Source organism: Notolepis coatsorum (assembly GCF_963971535.1).
Source record: "Notolepis coatsorum genome assembly, chromosome: 4".
NCBI classification, from domain to species: Eukaryota; Metazoa; Chordata; class Actinopteri; order Aulopiformes; family Paralepididae; genus Notolepis; species Notolepis coatsorum.
In genome coordinates this window covers 175,499,721-175,527,367 of record NC_140168.1, presented here as the reverse complement: position 1 = coordinate 175,527,367, position 27,647 = coordinate 175,499,721, and the positions used below count along the sequence as shown (strand labels likewise).

At 43.8% G+C, this 27,647-nt stretch overlaps 1 protein-coding gene across 1 annotated transcript in view; it reads left to right on the top strand.

Moving 5' to 3' along the window:
• Positions 1-27,647, top strand: part of rin1b (Ras and Rab interactor 1b) — a gene marked incomplete at its 3' end in the record, with an annotated part of 194,846 nt that overhangs the window by 38,083 nt on the left and 129,116 nt on the right. Inside the window, 1 exon segment of the mRNA XM_084312163.1 lies at positions 17,357-17,494. Within this exon segment, the coding sequence (XP_084168289.1) occupies positions 17,357-17,494 (138 nt within the window).

The following is a 27,647-nucleotide window of genomic DNA, read 5'->3' as shown; positions in this document are numbered from 1 at the left end:
CAATGCGTGCCTTGTACATGTTTGCAAAATGTTTGGTATAGCGCCCCTAGTGGCGAAGCATCCACGAGCCGCCACTGCATATACCACTGTCTGTGATGGTGCATCCCTGTTGTCTGTGATGGTGATATCCCTGTTGTCTGTGATGATGATATCCCTGTTGTCTGTGATGGTGCATCCCTGTTGTCTGTGATGGTGATATGATATCCCTGTTGTCTGTGATGGTGATATGATATCCCTGTCATCTGTGATGATGATATCCCTGTCGTCTGTGATGGTGATATCCCTGTCGTCTGTGATGATGATATCCCTGTTGTCTGTGATGATGCATCCCTGTTGTCTGTGATGATGATATCCCTGTTGTCTGTGATGGTGATATCCCTGTCGTCTGTGATGATGATATCCCTGTTGTCTGTGATGGTGATATGATATCCCTGTCGTCTGTGATGGTGATATCCCTGTCGTCTGTGATGGTGATATGATATCCCTGTTGTCTGTGATGGTGATATCCCTGTTGTCTGTGATGGTGCATCCCTGTTGTCTGTGATGGTGATATGATATCCCTGTTGTCTGTGATGGTGATATCCCTGTTGTCTGTGATGGTGATATGATATCCCTGTCGTCTGTGATGGTGATATCCCTGTTGTCTGTGATGGTGATATCCCTGTTGTCTGTGATGATGATATCCCTGTTGTCTGTGATGGTGCATCCCTGTTGTCTGTGATGGTGATATGATATCCCTGTTGTCTGTGATGGTGATATGATATCCCTGTCGTCTGTGATGATGATATCCCTGTCGTCTGTGATGGTGATATCCCTGTCGTCTGTGATGATGATATCCCTGTTGTCTGTGATGGTGCATCCCTGTTGTCTGTGATGATGATAACCCTGTTGTCTGTGATGGTGATATCCCTGTCGTCTGTGATGATGATATCCCTGTTGTCTGTGATGGTGATATGATATCCCTGTTGTCTGTGATGGTGATATGATATCCCTGTTGTCTGTGATGGTGATATCCCTGTTGTCTGTGATGGTGATATGATATCCCTGTTGTCTGTGATGGTGATATGATATCCCTGTTGTCTGTGATGGTGATATGATATCCCTGTTGTCTGTGATGGTGATATCCCTGTTGTCTGTGATGGTGATATGATATCCCTGTTGTCTGTGATGGTGATATCCCTGTCGTCTGTGATGGTGATATGATATCCCTGTCGTCTGTGATGGTGATATGATATCCCTGTTGTCTGTGATGGTGATATCCCTGTTGTCTGTGATGGTGATATGATATCCCTGTCGTCTGTGATGGTGATATCCCTGTTGTCTGTGATGGTGATATGATATCCCTGTCGTCTGTGATGGTGATATCCCTGTCGTCTGTGATGGTGATATGATATCCCTGTTGTCTGTGATGGTGATATCCCTGTTTAGTTTAGTTTCTTTAATAGTTGTCATACAGAAGTACAGAATACTTTTGTACAAAATGCTTCTTACTGTTGCGCTCCAGAGACTGTGCATGACAAGATAAGTATGAAATAAAAACATAGTAAAAATTAGAAGTAAAAAAAGAGGTCACAGTGTTCAGTTTAGACATATGTACAATGTTCGTAGACGTAGTTACCATACAATATACAATACTGTGCAGTGTACTAATATACAATACTATATAGTGCAAGGCATAAATGGACGAGGTGCAGTTTAGGTACAATTCACAGTAGGTGTACGAGTTGTAGTGCAAATCCTTTATCAATAAATATAAAGTGTAAGTGTGTTTGTGTGATCTAAAGTGTGGAGAGTGGGTGCTGCAGTGTGTTGTTTGTTTGAGTGAGTGTGTGCTTGTGGGTGTGTGTGCTGTGTGCATTTGATGGTTGTTGCATAGTGATTATTGTTCGTTTAGCGATTATTGTTCGTTTAGCAGCCTGATGGCCTGGGGATAGAAGCTCCTTCTGAGTCTTTCTGTGCTCGCCATAAGACTCCGGTATCGCTTGCCTGACGGCAGCAGTTCAAAGAGGCAGTTGTTCGGGTGGCTCGAGTCCTTAATAATTCTCTTAGCCTTCCCCTTGCACCGCTTGTTGTAAATGTTCTGGAGGGTGGGAAGCCCCCCTCTAATTGTGCGTTCGGCTGAACGTGTCACTCTTTGTAGTCTGCTACGGTCTTGTGCAGTGCTATTCCCAAACCAGGAGGTGATGTTGCCGGTCAGGATGCTCTCTATTGTACATGAGTAGAAGTTCCTAAGGATCTTCTGACTGACTTGGAACTTCCTTAGGCGCCTGAGGAAGTAGAGGCGTTGTCGTGCCTTCTTCACAACACTGTCAATGTGTGTGGTCCATGTCAAGTCCTCGGATATGTGGGCTCCGAGGTACTTGAAACTGTTCACTCTCTCAACTGGTGCCCCGTCGATGCTGAGGGGGCTGTAGTCCTTGACCCCCGACCTCCTGAAGTCCACAATCATCTCTTTTGTTTTGCTGACGTTCAGGGAGAGGCAGTTCTCCTGACACCACTGTGACAGGTTCTCTACCTCTTCCAGGTAGGCCCTTTCGTCGTTGGCAGAGATCAGGCCCACCACTACTGTGTCATCAGCAAATTTGATGATGGTGTTGTTGTTCCGCTGTGCTACGCAGTCATGTGTGTACAGGGAGTAGAGGAGGGGGCTCAGAACACAGCCCTGGGGGGCCCCTATGTTGAGCGTGATGGATGAGGAGGTGCAGTTGCCGGCTCTTACCACCTGGGGTCTGCCCGTCAGGAAGTCCAGGACCCACTGGCACAGGTCATAGTTCAAGCCCAGGTCCCTGAGCTTGGCTATGAGTTTGGAGGGGACTATGGTATTGAATGCTGAGCTGTAGTCGATGAACAGCATTCTCACATAGTTCCCCTTCCTCTTGTCCAGATGTGATGCTGCTGTGTGCAGCACATGGGCTATGGCGTCCTCCGTGGACCTGTTGGGGCCTGTGATGGTGCATCCCTGTTGTCTGTGATGGTGATATGATATCCCTGTTGTCTGTGATGGTGATATCCCTGTTGTCTGTGATGGTGATATGATATCCCTGTCGTCTGTGATGGTGATATCCCTGTTGTCTGTGATGGTGCATCCCTGTTGTCTGTGATGGTGATATCCCTGTTGTCTGTGATGGTGCATCCCTGTTGTCTGTGATGGTGATATCCCTGTTGTCTGTGATGGTGATATGATATCCCTGTTGTCTGTGATGGTGATATCCCTGTTGTCTGTGATGGTGCATCCCTGTTGTCTGTGATGGTGATATCCCTGTTGTCTGCGATTCCTCAATGTTTCAGGTTTGGCCTGTTCTCTCTTGACTTTATCTTCCTCTCATTTTCTCTTTCTCACTATCCTCTTGATCTGTTTCTCCCTCCCTCCCTCCCTCCCTCCATCCCTCCCTCCCTCCCTCCCTCCCTCCCTCTCTCTCTGCTCTCTCTCCTCTCTCGTTTTTCCCTCTCTTCTCTCCCTCTTAGGGAATTACATAAGTCATTCTGTGTGTGGGCAGTGTTGCGTTTTATGTAAGGAGAACCTGGAAATGGCTAGCGGAAGACTCTCTATCTCTATCTCTCTCTCTCCCTCCCTCTCTCTAGCTTTGTTTACTGTGTGACTCAAGTCGACCGTGCATCTTTACTGTAGGCAACCCCATACAGTAAGTTTGCTGGGAGGACCCTGACTGCCCACTACAATTGGGAGATTGTTGGTTTGCACACACACACACACCAGTGGCGGCCGGTCCAATGCACATTTGGGTGGTCAAATACATTTAGCAATAGTCACTTTTGGTGAGTTGTTCTACATTTAGGTTAAACATTAATGAACAAAGGGACAGCTACAGTATGTAAATTGTAAAGCTATTTTATTTTTTGTATTCCAGTCGATCATAATGTAATGATCATGAATCATGAATCAACCCGCGTACTGTGTGTGTGAGAGAGAGAGAGAGGCCAGCCCACCCTCATTTCACTGCACACCTTGTGTATGTATGTGACAAATAAACCTCTTGAATCTTGACTTTGCCATATTCAATCAGTTTCAGTAACTACAGAACAGTACATATTGTTAGACTCACTTGTTGTTTTGTTGGAACGAGCCTTGAGCCGTCGCGTTAACCCTTCGAGAAGCGTTTGTGGTCCGGGCTTGAACTTTCCATGATAAAGTGTGTGTCCATATCAATCCATTTGTTAGATCCAACACTGAGTGTACAGTATCTCGTGATGATCTCTCCAACTCCTGAGAATACACTTCTTATTACCGAACCACGAGCCTATAGCTAAGCTAATTCACAATCTGAAATGAAAATACTACTGGCTGCTCCTCGCATTCTTTTCTGTCTGATGACTGACGACGTGACGAGTACAGTGGCGCAGAGCTTGCTTCGAGCGCTAGAAAACACGCCCCAACACATCATATTTGAAGACCCTGATAGGCGAAATGTATTTGCTTGACCTATTTACATTGGCTGCGACAATACAGTGACGCGCACAGTGTGAGCGTTACGTCTATGCGCTCAGCTTTGGAGGTATACTCTATCAGGAGAGAGAGTGACGTCATGTGAATCACGCACAAAACAATGATTTATATTTGATATATTAACGTTATTGTGCATTTGAAACACAAATATACTTAAAATTAGTAATTATTATTGATTTTAAACATGTTTCGTTTATTTTTAGTAAAATCAAAAAACGTCTGCCACTGAAACGGCCGCCACGGACACACACACACACACACACACACACACACACACACACACACACACACACACACACACACACACACACACACACACACACACACACACACACACACACACACACACACACACACACACACACACACACACACACACACACACACACACACACACACACACACACACATGGCTTACTTCTCATTATCATTGTATTGGCATTGTTTTACGATTGTATGTAGATAGTGTGTTATTCTGTTATTATGTGTTGGACCCAGTAAGACTAGAGGTGGTCGCTACAGCGTCAGCTAATGGGTGTCCTAAAAAAAAGGTCGAAGAAATTCAGAGGACAATTTGGAAACCTGGGAACAAGTGCTTGACTCCAGGCAGACGCTGCAGCGTGTGTTAGCTGTTATAAGCTGAAATAAGTCAAAAGCGAATTGACAATTGCACGTTAGAGGACCTGCTTACAAAAAAAAATTGTTTGACCGATAACATCTTTCACTCACAGAGGAGTCGCAGGATTGTAAGTAACCACGTACTGAAATTGGAACTTCAATTACAAATAAATAAATAAACAAATTAATAAATAACGTGGAGAAAATGGGTCAACGGTTCTTTTCTAAAAGTAATGGAGACAACCTGTGATTATTGCATAATCCTCCCCCTCCTTTTATGAATATGTCCTGTGTAGTTGACTCTTCACCACTACCGCTGTTTACCTTGTTAAAAGGCTCTATACAAGCGAGGAGTCGAGGACAGTCACTTCCCAGGGGAAGGAAGCGCTTACATAATGGATGATGATGATGTGAAATACACACAAAAAAAAGAAAAGGAAATTATTATTGATGGTCCATCAGCGTGGCTACATGAGTAGAGCTCCGGGCTCATGATCGGAAGATCACCGGTTCGAGCCCCGGTCAAGGCTGTAGGAAAGTGGTGTTGTTGTCCAGTGGACTAGTCAGTTACAATGCCCCTGTTACGGTGATAGGGACACCGTACAGCTACGAGTGCCGTCCTTCGGATGAGACGCTAAACCGAGGTCCTGACTGAATCTCGGTCGTCAAAGAACCCAGGACGCCTATCGCAAAGAGTAGGGGGTTCCCCGACGTTCCTGGCCAAATTCCCAATCAGGTCTCTGACATCAAGGCCACCTAATCATCCCTTCCCCTTAATTGGCTGATATCAATCCCCGTTCAGCCATTGTGCACTGTAGTGTGATGTGTGCCTGGTGCCAGTGTATGGCAGCCATTGAGCCTGCGTAGCCCAAGGTTGGGTGCTACCAGTCGTGGTGAAGAAGGCAATCTCCACCCTACATTGTGGGGAGCACTTTGAGTGTCTAGAAAAATCACTATATAAATGTAATGAATTATTATTATTATTATTATTATTATTATTATTATTATTATTATTATTATTATTATTATTATTATTATTATTATTATTATTATTATTATTATTATTATTATTATTATTATTATTATTATTATTATTATTATTATTATTATTATTATTATTATGTAATCTACTGACGAGTCGGTCACAGTCAACCAGCACCTGCTAGTGGGTCTGACCCTTTAGCTCAGCTGTTATTGTAAACTACAGTCAACCAGCACCTGCTAATGGGTCGGACGCTTTAGCTCAGCTGTTAGTGTAAACTACAGTCAACCAGAACCTGCTAATGGGTCTGACCCTTTAGCTCAGCTGTTAGTGTAAACTACAGTCAACCAGAACCTGCTAGTGGGTCGGACGCTTTAGCTCAGCTGTTAGTGTAAACTACAGTCAACCAGAACCTGCTAGTGGGTCGGACGCTTTAGCTCAGCTGGTTAGTGTAAACTACAGTCAACCAGAACCTACTAGTGGGTCGGACGCTTTAGCTCAGCTGGTTAGTGTAAACTACAGTCAACCAGAACCTGCTAATGGGTCTGACCCTTTAGCTCAGCTGTTAGTGTAAACTACAGTCAACCAGAACCTGCTAGTGGGTCGGACGCTTTAGCTCAGCTGTTAGTGTAAGCTACAGTCAACCAGAACCTATTAGTGGGTCGGACGCTTTAGCTCAGCTGGTTAGTGTAAACTACAGTCAACCAGAACCTACTAGTTGGTCGGACGCTTTAGCTCAGCTGGTTAGTGTAAACTACAGTCAACCAGAACCTACTAACGGCTCTGACCCTTTAACCATTATCTGAATAAAAAAATAAAATAAAATCTAACCCTAACTAACCGTACTGTCATGCACTTGTCCTAATAAACTAACCTACACTGTAGCACTCAACACTTTGATGAACATTGTTGCTCAGCTGATAGAGTTGTGCCCTTCCTGATGACTTGTCGTACAGAACATGTAAGTCGCTTTGGATAAAAGCGTCAGCTAAATGACTAAATGTAAATGTAGCTCAGCTGGTTAGTGCGGCCGCCTGTGGATCCTATGGTCCCAGTTTCAGATCCACTCCGTTACACTGGCATGGATTTACTTTCTTTATTTTTTTACGGCACAGATGACTGTGGTCAAATTGTGGTCACTCACTCACTCACTCACTCACTCACTCACTCACTCACTCACTCACTCACTCACTCACTCACTCACTCACTCACTCACTCACTCACTCACTCACTCACTCACTTACTTACTCACTCACTCACTCACTCACTCACTCACTCACTCCCTCACTCACTCACTCACTCACTCACTCACTCACTCACTCACTCACTCACTCACTCACTCACTCACTCACTCACTCACTTACTCACTCACTAGCAACGCTTCTGAATAGAATAGAATTTAAATACTTTATTGATCCCGAGGGAAATTCAGCACTACAGATCGCTCACAGTAAACATTTAGAAAAAATCACGAATAAGAATAAAATACAGTCAGGGATATACATTCTGAGATATCTATGTATATACATTTTAAAATATACAGTCAAAAATATACAGTAATATACAATAAAATGTACAGTAATAAGTGTAAAACTCTAAAATGTTGATTTTAAAAGTCCAGGGCCCTCATGTATCAACCTGACGTACGCACAGATATGTGCTTAAGCCGTGCGTACGACCATTCCTAAGCAAAGTGTGGGATTTATCTATTTGAACTTGTGCTTGACTTTGTGCGTATATTTAAGCATAGGTCTGACCATGCGTAGTTGGCGCTTGGTGGTAGAATATTTTTACAACGCGGAAATAAGCACTGACTGCGCTCCGCGTAACTCAACTCGTTATTATTTTGCGCATATATTGCAGAAATACGGGAACGTTTTGATTATATTTAAAAGGCTTTGCCATTGTTAAACGTAATAAATGGAACCCCGAAGCTGTAAGCAGAATACAAGTCATATGAACACCCACGATATAAACGCATTGCAACGAGAACAGACAGAACAGAGGTTATTTGTTGAGTGTATGTGTATACAAAACCCTTGCAATAAATGTGTCTTAAATGAATGAAAAGCATACATGATCTGGACACAGAGCATATATCGTGTGGGTGATATCATGACTTGTATTCTGTGTCAAAGCCTAAATCAAAACGTCCCCGTATTTCTGCAATCTATGCGCAAAATAATAACGAGTTGAGTTCTAACAAAGAACGTATTACATGCTGGTAGGCTGATAGAGTAAACTATGATATGAATATGAATATGATATGATATAAAGGTATACTGGTCCGTCCGCGAGGATATCGAGGACTCGAGTTGGGGGACCCTGATGTAAACAAGACAAAAGTCTTTCTCTGGTCTGCATCCCCTTAACAATTGTGTGTATTGAGCCGTACTGTATTGTACCCATTCTGATAACGGGCTCATGCGGGAACAAGAGGTTGGCTTGCTTGTTTGGCACAGGGGGCAGAAGCAGAACACCCACCTCCAAACGGCATTAAATATTGTTTCAAATAAAAAGCGACATACTATTATTTTGTGTCATGTTTCCAAATAAGATTGGCCACAACGGAATGCTTTCTACTTCAATTTGTTGATTAGAATAGATTACCTCGCTCCGTTGAAACTTCACTGAGCTCAGCACACAGACATGATAATAATAATATCCACAACAATAATAATAATAGCTTCATTTTACATAGCACCTTTCAAGAGACCCATGCAAGGTCGCTTTACAGATGGGGGGGGGGGGAATAACAAAGTAATAAAGATAGTGGACAGACTATGTAAATATGATCATGGGATTCAAGTTCGCGTTTTTATTGATCATAGGTATGCTGTCATAATCAAACATTCTAGAACATTTGTCGTCACAGATCATGTCATAATAGAACATAGGCTACATGGCATGGTCCATCGTGATATTGTGTAGACTGTTATTACTGTACCACCCATTGTGACAACAGCCTTGTGAGCTCCCGCACACAAACATGATGGAATTCAGTTTGTATTGATCACATAGGCAGGCTACATCATACATGGCAGTGAGATTCATTGTTCTTCTATATGCTCTCGTATTATTGTTTATATAGGCTACCCAATACTGACATCAAAATAGATTGTATGCCTCTAGAAATCATATGCAGCAGGTAGAAAATTTACGGATTTGGAATAAAATTGAGGAGAACTTTAATCCCTGGGTATTAATCAAACAAAACGGAAAAAGGCAGTCATATTCCAGCACGGTCTTTATTAGTGTTTGCGCTACCCAGGCAGCAATGGTTAATAGATATCATATCCGACATTACCGTACGTGTACACGTCTGTCAGCCTGTCTCATAACACGCTTCCCTCGGTTTAGTCCATTTTTCCACATTTCATGGAGGTGTTCCATTACCGTATATGGTTTATCGGGGCGGTTTTGGTATGCAAATACGTGAAAGTGTGCACGAGCCTCAGCGTAGAAGCAAGGTGATATTTATCATGACAGGTGTGCGTAGGACCTGTGTACGCACGTGTGATAAATCCCGTTTTTTTTGTGCGTGCACACATTCTAAATTCTGTGCTTACGTGTGGAAATAGAACATTTTCCAAGAAAACTTGATGAATGAGGGCCCAGGAAGATTTGCTTGAGTTGTGCTGAGCACACCCACTCATAACATGCATGTCTATGGTGCATGTACCACTGAAATAACCATAGCTTGCTAAATTTTCAACCGTTTTTTTTTTTAAAACGTCAGAGATATAGTTATCATACTGCATACTTATAATGGACTTTGATATGATTTATCTTTTTTTATATTAAAAATAAATCTTCCAAGCAAGAATCATAGCCACGGTAACACTTTGGGTGCCGCTCACGTAGATCTACGTTTCTGTGGCCCGACCGTTGAGTGCCGGAAACGTAGATCTACGTTTCTGTTTCGTTATTTCTTTTATTCCCTATTGCCATTCATAATCAATCGAGGCACCTTGTGCATGCTGTCCTGAATGTGTCTGAGATCGCAGACGGGCAATACCGGCGCCTAACGCCTTGCGGCCGCTATTGCACTCCATTTGAAACGATGTGGTTTGTTTTCTCAGCCGAGCTGCGGCGTGGGGGCAGATTCTAAACACTCCGGCAAGAGAAGCGGTCACCACGGTTGCCTCCACGAGTTCATCCGCCCGCCCGTTCATGTGCAATGCTGGATAACGTCGGACAAACGATCGCAATGAATATTTGGAATGGCGATCAGATAATTGGATTATTCTTTTTGCAGTACATCAGAGACAAGGTAAGGAATATATATTACCAATCTTACGTTGATCCGATAATTTTTTGGCTGTGATAGACGCATGGAGGGCCGGTTTTCCCCCGTCCCCTTTCGTGCATGCACGAGGAAACATAATACAGATAATCTAGCGTTGATTTCAGGATGATACGATAATCAGGCGAAAAATGGCACCGTTATAAGTGGATTTCACTAAAGGGCTGTTTGACGGAGTTCCCTGTGATTACACAGGATCACTCTACAACTATACTCATATTCACCACGGTTTTGGGGAAGTGCTGTCTGACAGGGAAACCGCGATGCGCGTGTGTGCTCGGCTCGAGTCGCGAGTCACACTTGCGCGCTCTCGGAGAGATCTCTCCTCTCTCTCTCTCCCTCTCTATCTCTCTCTCCCTCTCTCTATCTGTCTCTCCCTCTCTCTCTCTCTCTCTCTCTCTCTCTCTCTCTCTCTCTCTCTCTCTCTCTCTCTCTCTCTCTCCCCAAAGTTATCTGCCAGTGCAGGTGGGTGACTGTCTGTCACTCAAAGCGCATTGCTAGTATGGGCGGAGCCCAGCCGAAAACAGCTTAGAATCTAGCAGGGCAGAAAGTGGTGCACCAAAGTACTTGATTAGAAATACAAAACAATGAATTGTTGTAACATGAAGACGTCCTCCCAGAACTACTAATAACATGAAGACGTCCTCCCAGAACTACTAATAACATGAAGACGTCCTCCCAGAACTACTAATAACATGAAGACGTCCTCCCAGAACTACTAATAACATGAAGACATCCTCCCAGAACTACTAATAACATGAAGACGTCCTCCCAGAACTACTAATAACATGAAGACGTCCTCCCAGAACTACTAATAACATGAAGACGTCCTCCCAGAACTACTAATAACATGAAGACGTCCTCCCAGAACTACTAATAACATGAAGACGTCCTCCCAGAACTACTAATAACATGAAGACGTCCTCCCAGGACTACTAATAACATGAAGACGTCCTCCCAGAACTACTAATAACATGAAGACGTCCTCCCAGAACTACTAATAACATGAAGACGTCCTCCCAGAACTACTAATAACATGAAGACGTCCTCCCAGAACTACTAATAACATGAAGACGTCCTCCCAGAACTACTAATAACATGAAGACGTCCTCCCAGAACTACTAATAACATGAAGACGTCCTCCCAGAACTACTAATAACATGAAGACGTCCTCCCAGAACTACTAATAACATGAAGACGTCCTCCCAGAACTACTAATAAAATGAAGACGCTTGTTGTTAGTCTGCTGCTGTCTGCTCTCTCGTGGCTGAACGCTGCCTACAGGTACTCTGGGCGCTGTTGTTGTGCTCGTGTCTATTATGGCTTAGAAGAGAGGGAAGTCATAATAAAGCTTTCTAGAAATAAAACACCTCTGCACCTCATCAATATATTGTTTTTCCTTTTCCCAGCCTCCTGCATCATGTGTGTGTGTGTGTGTGTGTGTGTGTGTGTGTGTGTGTGTGTGTGTGTGTGTGTGTGTGTGTGTGTGTGTGTGTGTGTGTGTGTGCGTGCGCACGTGAATATTTGTGTGTATAAATATATGTGTGTGTGTGTCACCGAGTGGGAATGCCGGTAGGTTGAGTAGGCCTGGGTTGGCATGGCAACCATCTGCTGCTATGCTCACGAACGCTCTCCAGCAGCCCACACAGTGTCACCACTGTGACACCCAGCATCTCACCATGCAGAGAGAGAGAGAGAGGGAGACAGAGAGAGTGACAGACACAGAGAGAGAGAGCGAGAGAGAGGTTCTTTTTTGGGTTAGGAATTAACGTTATCTTAAGGCGAGACAGTACCCCCTAATAGGCAAACAAAATATTTAAATAGATATCACTATGAAACTTTCCCAGTTTGTTATGTACATATAAACTAAGAAAAAATATATTGCAAGTTTTCTGAATTGTATGTTTATATATGCAAATGAGGCACTTCCTCCTTAACACTTTCAGCGCCACGCTATATCCCCATCTCTGCCGCTAGAAGGCCATCTTAAAATGGTCATTTCCGCTGTGTTTCACGATCTTTGCAGAGCTGTGTGTGTGTTCTGTATTATAGCTGTGGAGACAATGGTGTGGCTCATTTGACAAACACTACTTGTAGTCCAACATGGAAAAAGAGTTTGTTTGTACACACTGTAGTTTGTAGTTTATTACACGCTAAACATCACGCATTTCCAAGATAATCCAGTCTTTTTCCATAGAACGCGAGATGAATGAATGAATGAATGAATGAAAACTTTATTAACAGATTGCAGAATGGGTACAGTGCAGTACAGCTCAATACATACAATTGTTAAGGGGATGCAGACCAGAGAAAGACTTTCGTCTTGTTTCCACCAGGGTCCCCCATTTCCAATTCATCGTAACATATATGACATACATGACATACAGATAGACAGTACTGCTACATCTATACTGTAGATAGAACGCGTTATGTGCAATAAGCCCAAACCGTTCTGGTTGATTTCCTGAAACCCCAAATACTCCCAAATCAAAGGTATATAACATGATATAATCATAATCCAAAAAGAATAATTCCAATGATCTCATCTGCGATCGCGCTTACTCGTTTATATGTAATTACACGTGTTTACTAGGGGTGTAACGGTACGTGTATTCGTCCCGCGAATTTACGGTACGGCCGTCACGGTGCGGTACATGCAGCCTACGACGAATACGCCTCAGCGCAAACACACCAGCACCAACACACACATGCCGCGCGTCGCCAACACACACACACACGCCGCGCGTCGCCAACACACACACACACGCCGCGCATCGCCAACACACACGCCACGCGTCGCCAACACACGTGCGCCGCGCATCGCCAACACACACACACATGCCGCGCATCGCCAACACACACACGCTGCGCATCGCCAACACACACACATGCCGCGCGTTGCCAACACACACACACACACGCGTCACCAACAAACAACAACAACATTCTCCCCCGCCGGACTTGTTGTGTAACATGTCATCTGTTCTCTAGTCTTCAGTCTCGGCTTCAAGTTAAATCCTCTCTAGAAGTGAAAGTGAAACTTACCAAGCCTATAAGTTGTTAAAGGGGCATTAGGCAATTCATTTACTCTGGATGCCTGAGTGAACACAGAATGACACCAGTATCACTGACTACCACGGCAAGCCTATAGAAAATAGAAAATTATTCTATTTAATAATAATAATAATTATAATAATTATAATAAATATAATATATAAATTAAATAAAATAAAATAAAAATGTAATAAAAAAAATAATTATATTAATAATAATTATAAAAAATAAATTATGTTGTACCGAACTCGTACCGAACCGTGACCCAAATACAGAGGTACGTACCGAACCATGGCTTCTGTGTACCGTTACACCCCTAGTGAGCAGATCTGCTAGCGATTGCTTTGGAAGAGCTCCTCCCCCCCAGAGCGAGTCTCGGTAATGATATTCAATCGGCATTGCAATTCCAACGTATACAAACGAGCCAGGGCCGGCTAGAATGATCTGGAAGATGATTTAGAATGGGGATCAGAGGAAAAAGACCAAAGGATCAAAACCTGACTTTTCTCTGGTTTGGCGCTCAACCGCTGGCGAGATAACCCGACTTTTTTCGTGATTGGCACATAATGAGTTAAATATGCCCACATTTGCATATATCGCCAAGACACAAATCACCAACATGGATAATGCCAGATTCAAAAACTTGGTTTCATTTTGTTGATACTGTACATTCAAAACGAAACTTTTTTCAGAAGGGATTGTGGCTATGTCCTCTTAACATCAGGAAATACTGTCTACTGTCATAAAAAAAATCGCCTAGTTTTGGTATAAAATGTACTATAAACCCGGCTATGAATGGTATATCAACAAACCCTTCTGTAATTAGAAGCAGGATATGGATGGGAAGAAATGTGCAAAGTTTGGTGTGTGTAGGTACTAGGGAAATGGAGTTCCGTGTCTTTGTGTGTAATGCATAAATGCATAAAAACTCGTTTTTGAGAAAACACCCTCAAAGTTCTGTATTGTAATTGTGATCTATGGACACAATCAGACTAAATGAAGTAAAATAAACAACTAATTGTATGTTTTCGATATTTTATTGCCACTAGTTTGAAATAAGACATGTTATGGAAGCCAAATTTTTACAATCTCAATATCGTCGAAAAAAAAGCAAAAAGGCGATTTCGGGGGTACTGTCTCGCCTTAAGGTTAGATTACAGTTGGGTTAAAGCTGCTATGGGAAAGATCTGGTTTACATACCGACTGCTTTAACACTGGGGGGAAAAGTGGAAGTCCAAACCACACAGAAACCTGAGGGCATGACTCGGTATTGGGACTATTGTGCATGGTTTACTGAAACACACGTTACCTACTGCTGCTTTAATTCAAAGTTAGGCTTGGAGTGGTGAGGGGGAGGTTAAAGGGATAGTTCGTATTAGTGGACATTAAGTTGTATGAAATATTTGCCAGTAGTGTAGTGGATCCAAAGCTGTTGACTTACTTAACCGAGTCCTGGCGGAAATTGGGTAATGAAATGAAAAAGGTTTTAATCCACATCACAACATGCAGGCAAAGGGTTATCCACCTCCAAAACAAAGCCACGCTCCTCCAGCGTTCTGAAACAGCTGATAGGGCCACTAGTGAAATGGCTCCAGCGTTTAGTGCAGGCTTTTTCTAAGAAACGAAATAGTGCCAAGTGATTGCCGACTCCGATGCTGATGATGATGTTGTGTTTAGAAATAGGTCATCCTTTTGCCTGCATGTTGTGTCGTGGATTAAAACTCTTGCTTTTGGTTTGCTCGGAACCTGGCCAGAACTTTGCATCCACTAGGTCCAAAAATCCTAAATATCCCATTACGGTCAGTGGTTTGGGAATAGACCACCTGGGAACGTCACGTTTTATTTTACCTTAGTGCTGGATCCAACCGCTTCGCTACTGTTGCCTCCTCCAAGATATGTGGCTAATGTAGTCAAACAAGTACAACCTTTTGGCATATTGGCTATAAAGAACTTTACAGTGGCTCCGGAGGTAGAGCAGTCGTCTGGTAATCCGGAGGTTCCCGGTTAGATTCCCGGGAAGCGTGTTGAAGTGTCCTTGAGCAAGACACTTAACCCCTAATTGCTCCCGATGAGCAGGTTGGCACCTTGCATGGTCGCCTCCGCTGTCGGTGTGTGAATGTGTGAGTGAGTGGGTGAAATGTGAGGAATAAATAGTTTTTTAAGCCTTTTTCTTTTTTTTTATGCTAATTTCCTGCGGCAGCTAGCATGATTCAGATTCATATTCAGATTTATTTATTCACCATATTGTATATACAAATGGAACATGATACGACATTTCACTGCATTCACAAATAAGAATAACATAATAATAAAGTGCAAAACAGGACAGAACAGGATTATTATAACACTACCTCTTGCATACTGCACCTCATGTGACACTGTGAATAATGTGAATATTCCTCAGCTAGTCAGATAGTAAATTATATTGACCATATTGATCAAATTGTTTACACTGCCTGTGTTGTCTTTTACTACCTGTATACTGTGTTGTTTTACTACCTGTACCCCTCCCCCCTCCCCCCCATGCTGCTATGATGCCTGAATTTCCCCAAGGGGATCAATAAAGGAATATCTTATCTTATCTTAGAACAGTGAGACAATGATAAGACAATAAAGTGCAGTGGTTGGGGATATGTATACAGTGCAGGGGGGGGGGGGGGGGGGGGGGGGTGGCGGAGCAGGGGGACGCCTGACTCAAATGCCCCATGGACGTCTCTTTGGCAACGCATCACAACGCATGACAAGAAGCTACTTCCTCTCTCGTGTTTTAGCATTTTAACTTTACCACTTTACTTCATCACCAGTTACAGGAGAACTATAAGACGCCGGCAACTTTACATCAAATGTCAGTGGCTGGTTCTCAACCAATCTAAAATAGCGTAACCCTTGATAACAGTGAAAGACAAAGCCTGTTCATTTTTTGCCACAACAGAATTTAGTCTCTTCAGTGGAACTTGGGTGCACAATTTCACAGTGTCCGTGTGTGATGTGTACATCTGTGTGTGTGTGTGTGTGTGTGTGTGTGTGTGTGTGTGTGTGTGTGTGTGTGTGTGTGTGTGTGTGTGTGTGTGTGTGTGTGTGTGTGTGTGTGTGTGTGTGTGTGTGTGTGTGTGTCTATCTGTTCATGTACATCTGTGTGTGTGTGTATATGTGTGTATCTGTTCATATATGTAAGTGTGTACATGCATGTTTCCATGCATGTACGTTTGTGTCTGTGGCCATGCACATAATGTGTACATCTGTGTGTGTGTGTGTGTGTCTGTGTGTGTGTGTGTGTGTGTGTGTGTGTGTGTGTGTGTGTGTGTGTGTGTGTGTGTGTGTGTGTGTGTGTGTGTGTGTGTGTGTGAGTGTGTGTGTGTGTGTGTGTGTGTGTGTGTGTGTGTGTGTGTGTGTGTGTGTGTGTGTGTGTGTGTGTGTGTGTGTGTGTGTGTGTGTGTGTGTGTGTGTGCGTGTGCGTGCGTGCATGGGGGGGGAACTGCTCCCGCCTACCTCCAGTCAATGGTCTCTAAATACACACAATACACCACTCCTATCCGAGCTCTGGGAGGGTCATCAAGGAGAAGCCGCCTTTTCTCAGTCCTTGCCCCACAATGGTGGAATGAACTGCCCACCCCAGTTAGGACAGCCGAAACCCGTCCAATCTTTCGCCGTCGACTAAAGACGCACTTCTTCAACTTCTTCATCTGAAATGATTTTTTTTTTTATAAATAAAACCTAACCCTAACTAACCTTACTGTCATGCACTTGTCCTAATATACTAACCTACACTGTAGCACTCAACACTTTGATGAACATTGTTACTCAGCCCTTTCCTGATGACTTGTACAGAACTTGTAAGTCGCTTTGGATAAAAGCGTCAGCTAAAGCTAAATGACTAAATGTAAATGTGTGTGTGTGTGTCTCTCTGTGTAACAAGTCCCTCCTGTGTGTGTAGATGCAGCACTGCGCCCAGCGAGGCTCGCAGGGGGCCTTCAGCGTGTTGGACCGTCTGCTCCTCACACACCCCGTCTGGCTGCAGCTGTCACTCAACCAGGAGTCAGCCGTCTTCATTCTGCTCAGAGAACCTGTTGGGGTGAGGACCAATGACATTGCCCCGTCAATGAACCAATCAAATCAATCAAATCAACGACCAATCAAATCGACCAGTTAATCAGTCACATATCCTACAGAGATCCATCTACAAAACTCAACGGAAGTTTAAATAGGGCTATGGATAGTAAAAGGAGAGTAGCAGCTGTTTTAATGGTTTTTTTTTTAACTATTATTTACCTTATTTTGCCTGTGAGTACAAATGTTGTGGTTTATGTTCACCTGCCTACTAGGGGTGTAAGAAAATATTGATACATTTTGAGTTTCGCAATATTGTGTTCCATGATACCGCATCGATTCTCAGAGCCTCTGCAAGGGTCTAAGCTAGTGGTGTCATATGAACCTAGCTTGTAAGATGTTCCTTTATTGATCCCAATGGGGGAAATCCAGGGGTCATAGCACCACAGGGGAGGGGGGGGGGCACAGGCAGGGCAACAGAAATGACAGTAAAGATATATGAGAATAAAAAATATAAGCATAAAAGATAAATAACAAGATTAAATATGAATAAAATATATAAAGGTAAGGGTCTGGTCAACCGGACAGGTGAGACATGTATACTCTTATCTATAATAATAAACACACCCTGGTATAATATACAGATTATATCCCACATGCAAAAGGATATAGCTAACCTAAGTCTACTCTGTACAATGTGCAATGCTGAGTCTTAGTCTACTCTCGTATAAGTAAACAGTAAGTAAACATTAACCCTTCCACTACCACACTACATAAGGTTAACCCTTTCACTACCACACTTTCACTTCACTACTAGTGTGGTAGTGACGGGTTAACCTTCTGTAGTGTGGTAGTGAAAGGTTCACCTTCTGTAATGTGGTAGTGAAAGGTTAACGATAGGTTATGACTATAACCAAGTTCTGTTAATAGTGGTGACGCTCTGCGTCACTCATGCACTATCTCGCATACGTGCACGCGCACTGAATAAAATTCCACAATGTACCTTTATCCCAGTATTCGTCTGACCACACCCCTCGTTAGCTTACCTACATAAGCAGGTGTGTGGTCACCTGCTCTCCTCCTTCCCAAGCTTTCACCACAAGGTGAGATCAAGGGCTGCAGCGGCGTCGGACGCCGAGCGTCACCACTATTAACAGAACTTGGTTATAGTCATAACCTATCGTTCTGTATCATAGTGGATCCGCTCGGCGTCACTCATGCACATAGGGAGGCCGAGCGGAGCCACCGGCCGACAAATACACCCCGCTGAAGGCCCCCCACAACCATCAGAACAGGGAGGGCCGAGCCCCCCCGACCCCCCCTAATGGAGGGCACCCCCCCTATTGGAGGTTTCCCGGGAGGGCGACGGACCCGACCGTGCGAAGAGGCACTCAAGCAACTCAACGCACAGGGTGAGCAGACCGTGGCCTGACCCCACGACTACACACACGCACAACCCGCATGCCACCCGGGAACGAACGGAGGGAACAACCTCGTTACTGCCCCCAGAATCACGGGGTCAAGGGCAAACCCAACCCCGTGGCAAGGCCGTAGCAGCGGAGCGCGCAGGAAGGCCCAGACCCACCAAGGGACTGGACCCCCTGGAACGGGGGCCCGGAGAAGTCCATGATGCCAGCATCAAGACCCCACCAGGTGGTCACTTAGTGACCCCGCCCCCCACATCGCCAGCGTATTCGGACAAAGGCCCCTCAGCCGAGCGGGCCCTGTCCCCCCAATAGTACACCGCCTGGCATACTGACCCTGCAGTACAGGCAGTCAGCACGGCCGTCAGCGCACCGGGGAAAGACCAGGCAACAGGCTGTTAACCCGAGCGTGGAGACTGCGGACGAGACAGGCGCCAGAGGGGTCAGCTGAACACAGCCGCCCCGGCGGAAGGGGCGTATGCTGGCGTTGTCGTCACCATGACAAACCTCCCTCAAAGCGAAGGCTGACACAATTGGCAGACGTCATGAACGTGCAGGGGCACACTCAACCGGGCAATCCGGGAGTTGACACTGCACCGACACACCAGAGAACCAACCACCCAGCCGTTACCCTATGCGGTGGTTGGTCCCATAACCCCTCAGGAAAAACTCAAAAACGTACCTGCGGCACTACCGCAGTACCCGTGTTCCAGTTTCCAACAGGGTTATCCCGAGCCTACGGGTCAACGAAAACATTACTTCGTACCGGGCCCGGTGATACGGGGAGCACAGGGTCCCCCGAGGAGGTCAAAGACCACCCCAACAGGCCCCTCTTCGCCATGCGTGAGAGAGGAGCGAAAAAAATGGAGAACCAGCCCCAAGCACACCGTACTTGGTATTCCCAGGCGGTCTCCCAACCAAGTACTAACCAGGACCAACCTGTGTAGCGGCCGAGATCTGACGAGATCGAGCGTGTACAGGCTGGCATGGCCGTAAGCCATTACGACAGTGCTGAGTACAAAATGTACCCAACCAGGGTCTCCATAGCGCATAACCCTGTGACACCCGGACCGACCTGGCATTTTTCCCCCTGAAAAAAGCCCAAGTCCCTCAGGGTACCAGAACAGCAGATCTGCATCCCCGGCGGACAACGGGTTTAACTGATCCGGACCAGCGTGACCAGAACCAGTCCTGTGCCCTAACCACGCCGACATGCCTACTCCAGGAGAAGGGGCAGATATGCGTGTTGATCTTAAACATGAAAAGAAGGCGCCACCCAGACGTTCGGGGCGAACCGCGCCCGGTGGCCCACCCCCAGGGCGTGAGACCCCTCTACATATGTTCAGATCCATTCCGTCATCATCCCCCAGATATGAACGAGAATCCGTCGACAACCAAAACAGGTCTTCGGAAGAGGAAAAAACCTCCATCCCAGTTGCTTTATAAAAACGCCGTTTTAACCCCAAGCAACCAAGGCGTGCTAGTCAGTCGCCTGATTACAGAACACCCCGAGCTAGCACTATGCGTGCGTCGGGACACAACCACATCAATGAACAGGCTATTTAGACCTGTCATTGAATCCCCAAGGCACCCAGGGGAACGACAAGAGGGGCGTGATACTTCCTAACTCCAACTCTTTTTAATAGAAAAGAAGGAAGCACCAACAGTATGTATCCCAGTCTACACAGCCGGGGGTAAAAATTGTTTACATCTTTACATTCCACCACCTTCCCATAGAGAGGAGACGGAAATCCCCAGAGAGACTTCCCACACGAGCTGTACAGATTGAAAAGAATATATTGCACCTTGAGCCATGTAAAAGTTTGGTTTTAGGGCTCTCCGGGGAGGAGGCACTGAACCCATACACACTCAATAATCGAATTGAATCGAATACACACACAATAGAGTAGGACTCCTTCTTGAGGTTCCACTCACCTTATCAATCTGAGGAGGAGGCTCTGTACTCTGAGGAGGCTCCCTCACATGGAAGGAGAGTCCCAACTCACAGAAGGCCCGAATAGGAGCTTCGTGAGGAGGAGCCCTGACCACCCCCCGAAACAGATCCATCATATGGACCTGAACAGCACACGGAAGTCCTACCAACAGAGACGCGCACAGTGACGTACTCTATGGCAGGGGAATTTCTGCGGTGCACACGCCCAATATTCCAGGGCGTGGGACCAGGAAACTCCCTCCCCCCCTCACCCTGTAACGTGCCGAACCGCAACGTGACAGGAACCTTGAAGGACAGGTGGGTTTACCCCTGACCAACAGAAAAAAGGGGGAGGAAAGGTTACCAGTTCACCCCTTTACGACCCCACACCCATGATATGATGTAATGACAAAAAGAGTATGACGCAGTCATAGTCAGCTCCATGAAGCATCTAACAGCTTCACACAGCGCATGTGCTAATCTATTATCTGATTTTTACTAAGGAAAAAACACAGATAGAGAGGGCCCTCCAAGAGCCCCGGTACCAAACTTACACATGTGCTTCTGTGGCCAGCCCAACCCAGTTGTAGGTCACACGACACACACAACCCATTATCACCTACAAAAAATGGCAAAAACACTCTACAGAGGAACGCCGTTTTTCATAATGAGAGAATACATAATTCTCGATTAGTATCGGCCACAGGCCTTGCTAAGCACACACGAAAAGCGACCAAACAATCTTTTCCTTTAGGAAAATAAAGTTCCTCAAGCAGTTTTAGCACAACCTCAGCAATCAAGCTAAGGGTTACATCGTATCCCTACCACACAGTGACACAATATAGTGTAACAACATGTCTGAGAGGAGGATAAAGAAGTCCGCAGGGAACCGGGGGGAAACACAACCCTCCTACTTTACCCTTAATACAGCCAGTTGAACAGATAACCTGTTAATATGTGAACACACTGTTCATTGTCATTACAGGCTGAGAAAAGAATCATTCTTTACTCATATGTCACTAAGCATAGCTTTATAGGTTAGTTTAACCCCCTTAGTTGTGAGTACACGGTACATACAGATGTGGGACTGGAAAACGAGGCGTCTACCGCCGGTAGCAAGCTAGATGACGCTAGATGACGTCTTTTTAAGCTGCTCTGCCTGGTTCAACCAGTAGGGGGAGTCGAGTTACATGGTGGAGAGTGGGAGCTATTCTACAATCTGTGTGTGTGTGTGTGTGCATGCGACACTAGTCTTGGACATATTATTTTGCAATGTAATGCTTTTCTGTAGATTATTTGACTGTCATTGGTACAGTAATGGTGTGGTATTTTCGATTAACGTGCGTTTTTTATGGATAATCATCTAGATATACTCAGATACAGTGCAGTATTATTCTTTACGAGACAACCCATACGTGCTGGCACCGAAGACCCGCCCTACTCTGCCTCTGATTCGCAGAATGTGGCTCTAGTTAGGCTCTGGTTGGGGGAAATGTAACTGGCCCGGGTTTCCTGTCGCTGTACTGAATTTACTGGTAAGCTAACTTCGGTTTAACGTTAGTTTGTTTACTACAGTTATGTAGTCAACTAAGGTAACGTTACAGTAGCAACTGCTCAAATAAAGCTGTATCCAGATTGCTGTCAAGTTAACGTTATGGTCTCTCGAAAATCTAATGCGACCTCAAGGCTTTTCAACACTGGCTGCGTAATATTAGTTAACGTTAACGAAAATGGGGGACCCTGATGTAAACAAGACTAAAGTCTTTCTCTGGTCTGTGCATCCCCTTAACAATTGTGTGTATTGAGCTGTACTGTATTGTACTCATTCTGCAATCTGTTAATGACATTTACATGTCTGTAGATACTATATCTATATCTGTACATCCCTTACCTACTCTTACTAGTTACGCTGCTGGCCAGTATGACTTACTACAGTACCATAGTGTCTTCTTTATATCTATATCATTTTCCATACCCAGTTCTCTTCTCTAATGGCTATTTTCTTTTTATGTTGCAGATACCTGTCAAACTGGAGACTATTTTCCACTCCATCAGCTACAGAGTGGGGTTTTGAGCTACTACTTAAAGGCACTGGGTCCTATGTACAATATATAGTTTTACTGCTATGCCCCTATGCTATAATTGCTATTACTAACTATATTATGCATTAATCACAACAAGTAATTTTCTTAAAGTGTCCTTTGTGTTTAAAGTGACCTATGGTGTGAGCGAGTGCACTGTGTGTTCATGTGTTTTTAAGTTACTGTAGACCCACATTAAAGTCAAGATTACTATTTGGATGGTATCTGTGTCAATGATTCCATTCAACCAAAGTGAGTATCACTGTATTATACTACAACTCTATACATACATCTGAGTAGTGATTAGCACTATTACTCAGTAGTACTAATTTATATATTTTACACAGTTTAATCACCTGTTCATTGTATATCACTATTGCACTTTACTGTTACATTTGCACTCTCAAAATTAGATTAGATTCAAATGTACAGCACACCATATACTGCTATAGTGGAATATACTATTCATAAATCATATACCATAATGTATACCATCTTGTTGCGCGCTCCTGGCCACCGCAGTGTCATGATTAATTGAAAATGGGGGACCCTGATGTAAACAAGACGAAAGTCTTTCTCTGGTCTGCATCCATCCCCTTAACAATTGTGTGTATTGAGCTGTACTGTATTGTACCCACTGTATTATGCCACATCAATGTGGAACGCCCTACCTAAAGCTGTAAAGGAATGTGAATCGCTACCCACTTTCAAAAACACTCTCAAAAAACACCTACGTGAGACTGCAATTCGAAACTGGCCCCTACAAATGTCCTAACCTAGTTGTACAGTAAATGACCAAGTAAGGCTTTGTCAATATTCCAATGCACAGTGTAAAATGTGTGTGTGTCCCCTACCCAACCCCCCCCCCCCACCTCCAATGTACAGCCCTCACCCAACCCACCCAACCAACCTCCTCCAATGTACAGTTTCTACGCCAAATGTATATACACTCCTTTTCTGGACACTTTTGTATCACAAACAGTACTGTATTTGCAAATCTGATATGTCATAAATGTATAGATGTAGCAGTACTGTCTATTTGATTTGATTTTGATTAACAGGGGCATCAAAGACCTGCACCGGCTCATCACTGAACCTACAGTAGTCAGAGTAAAATAGAATAGTGCAGTGCAGTGCAATAAAATAGTAGAATAGAATAGATAAAAAAAAATTACAGTGAAAGAGATACAGACAAATAGCTAGCTAGTCTATTGATAGTTATGTACAGTACATTCATCACAAAACACTATATTTTTTTATAGTTTTATTCACATTGCAGAATGGGTACACAAGTCAATACACACAATTGTTAAGGGGATGCAGACCAGAGAAAATACGTTTGTCTTGTGTTGTGTCCTACTGTTACACAGTGTCTGAAGCATGCAGTTACAGATACCTGTATCACTGTACATATTAATACTATATCTATATCTGTACATATCTCTTACCTACTCTTACTAGTTACGCTGCTGGCCAGTATGACTTACTACCATAGTGTCTTTATACCTGTATCACTGTACATATTAATACTATATCTATATCTGTACATATCTCTTACCTACTCTTACTAGTTACGCTGCTGGCCAGTATGACTTACTACCATAGTGTCTTTATACCTGTATCACTGTACATATTAATACTATATCTATATCTGTACATATCTCTTACCTACTCTTACTAGTTACGCTGCTGGCCAGTATGACTTACTACCATAGTGTCTTTATACCTGTATCACTGTACATATTAATACTATATCTATATCTGTACATATCTCTTACCTACTCTTACTAGTTACGCTGCTGGCCAGTATGACTTGATGATGATTCTATTTTCCGCTTTGACCTCCATTATTTGCTATAATTAATGGCAAAACCTTTATCAAACCAGTTATGAGGTTGTTGCATATGGCTATTGTGAGTTTATTTGTCCAAAAAAATTTGATGGCAGCCTCCAATTCCTCCTTTGTGTGAGGTTTGGCCTCTCTGCGAATGAAATCTTTTAACATGTGCCAAACGATTTCAATGGGATTCAGGTCTGGAGACTCGGCGGGTGTTTTGACCCAATTAATTCCCTCTGCTTCAATGCAATGTCGTGCGGCTGTGTGTTTTGGGTCATTGTCTTGGAAGAATCTGTGGCGTGTCCCAAAAGTTGAACGTATCCAGGGGCTGACAACTGCCTTGATTATTGCGTCCTCAAAAAACACTCTGTCCATGATCCCATCAAAAATTACCAGAGGGCCCCGGCCCTCTCTGGAAATCGCGCCCCAAACATGGAGTTTCAAGGGGTGTTTCGGGGCTGGTTTACCCATTCGATGGCCTTTCTTGGAAAAGCACTGTCTAGCAAAATGTTCGAGTGACACAGTGCTTTCGTCTGTGAAAATGACGTCATGCCACGTTTCAAATGTGTCACGCCATAGGTGAGCTTGTGCAAGTCGCAATTCTTTATTCTTTTCCCGAATCATTGGCCAGAATTTTGTCTGGCCATATTTCCAGCCAAGACGTCTACGCGCTCCCCGTATCGCACTCAGTCCGACACGGACCCCAAACACGTCATCCAGCTGTTTCTGGACTTGTCTTGCAACCATGCAATCGCGTGCCTTGGTCATCTTGTCAATAGCAACCATGACATTGCTATAGAGAAAGAAAAAAAATAGGACATTAATTGATGCATACAGTCACGCCAATATGATGTTTATAATAAGTCCCTGCAACATTTGTTTGCATCAATATCCCAGTGTACCCAACCCCCCCCCCCCCACCCAACCTCCTCCAATGTACAGTTTCTACGTCAAATGTATATACTGTATTTGCAAATCTGGTATGTCATAAATGTATAGATGTAGCAGTACTGGCTATCTGTATGTCATGTATGTCATATGTCCTGATGAATTGAAAATGGGGGACCCTGATGTAAACAAGAAATCCCCTTAACAATTGTGTGTATTGAGCTGTACTGTATTGTACCCATTTCTGCAATCTGTTGTAGCTGCGTTTCAATATTTGTCAAAAACGTTACCTTTTGTAGCTCAAAACACGAGTGGAAAATAAAAACTTAAAATGATATAAATGCACTTTTAACCTATCGCTAAACTATTGCCAACCTAACGTTTTACATTCTACATGTACTTACTCAGACAATTTAGGAGGCGCTCGAGGTCGCGGTTCTTTCCTTTTGTAATGCGTCCAAACTGTGTTCTGTGTAACATGGATTCCGACCGATGCAAGGTGTTGCCGAATTTGTTTGGTCGACATGCCTTGAGATCGAAGTCTGCGCACATCTCTCGAGTGTTGTTTGCAAATTTTAGTCATTTTGGGCAGCAACACAACACACTGTACAAACTACAGTATAACACTTTATATATACAGTAGTACAGTAGTGGATTGATCTGATTGGTCTGATGCAGACGGGCCATTCACGGGTTTGAGGCGGGGCTTCGTGGCGTAGACAAGTATTAGTGGGGACAGTGTCTCCCCCCCCCTATACATTTTTTAACTGTACATTTTGAGTAAAAATAGGTGCCTTAACAGTTATATTATATTGCATGTCTTTTTTTTTACCATGCATATCTTGTCATCTTATTTTTTCAATGCCTGTATTCTATTTTATTGTATTTTGCACACTATAATAGACAAAGAGTTAACACTGTAAATTGTATATTGCATAGTAGTGTACATAAGAACCAGTTTCTCAGGAACCTAGCATGTCTTTTTTTTTTACCATGCATATCTTGTCATCTATTATTTTTTCAATGCCTATTGTATTATATATTATTGTATTTTGCAATAATAGGAACCGAGCATGTCTTTTTATATCATGTCTTATCTATTTTTATTTTAACAAATAAACCTCTTGATACCTCACATTGGAAAGATTTGCACCGACTTATTACTATTTTCTGCACACTCTAATGGAGATAATTTGTCAAATGACGGTCCAAATCTATACTGTGTGTTTTGGTGTAAATGTAAATTGGATGTGGGTGCTTGTAGTAGTGGGGGCAGGCACGTGGGTGTGGCCGTGGGCATGCATTGTTTTGTGGTGTAGATGTCTGCAAAGCCAGACAGTATTGTGTGGCAATATACATATTGCATTTCTTTACTCGTTTGTACATGAGTAAAAATAGGTGCCTTAATATTAGACAGCAGTAATGCCTACATTCTAAACGTAGATTGTACTATAATGAGCAGTCAAGTTCAATGGCCACTTTTCAAGTAGGCAGTGTGATTCTGGCAGACACAAGATTTGAATATTCAGGTATCATCCTTTAGTATGATAATTTGTGTAATGTAAATTGGATGTGGGTGCTTGTAGTAGTGGGGGCAGGCACGTGGGTGTGGCCGTGGGCATGCATTGTTTTGTGGTGTAGATGTCTGCAAAGCCAGACAGTATTGTGTGGCAATATACATATTGCATTTCTTTACTCGTTTGTACATGAGTAAAAATAGGTGCCTTAATATTAGACAGCAGTAATACCTACATTCTAAAATTTCAATTCAATATGATTAGGTGACTAGGTTCAAGATTCAAGATATTTATTTGTCATGTTACACAATACAACTTTTGTAGACCTTGGAAGGTCAGCACAACTGTCTTGCGGCTCCCCTTTTGCAAGGAGAACAGGAGAACTCGCAGCCTCTTTCACGGATCCATGAATTCAGTAAGGACCCTCCTGACCCTCTTTCCTTCTGCTGAGACGCAGTCTGCTCTGAAGTTGCGGTCAGCGGCAGGCTGGTTGTCCCG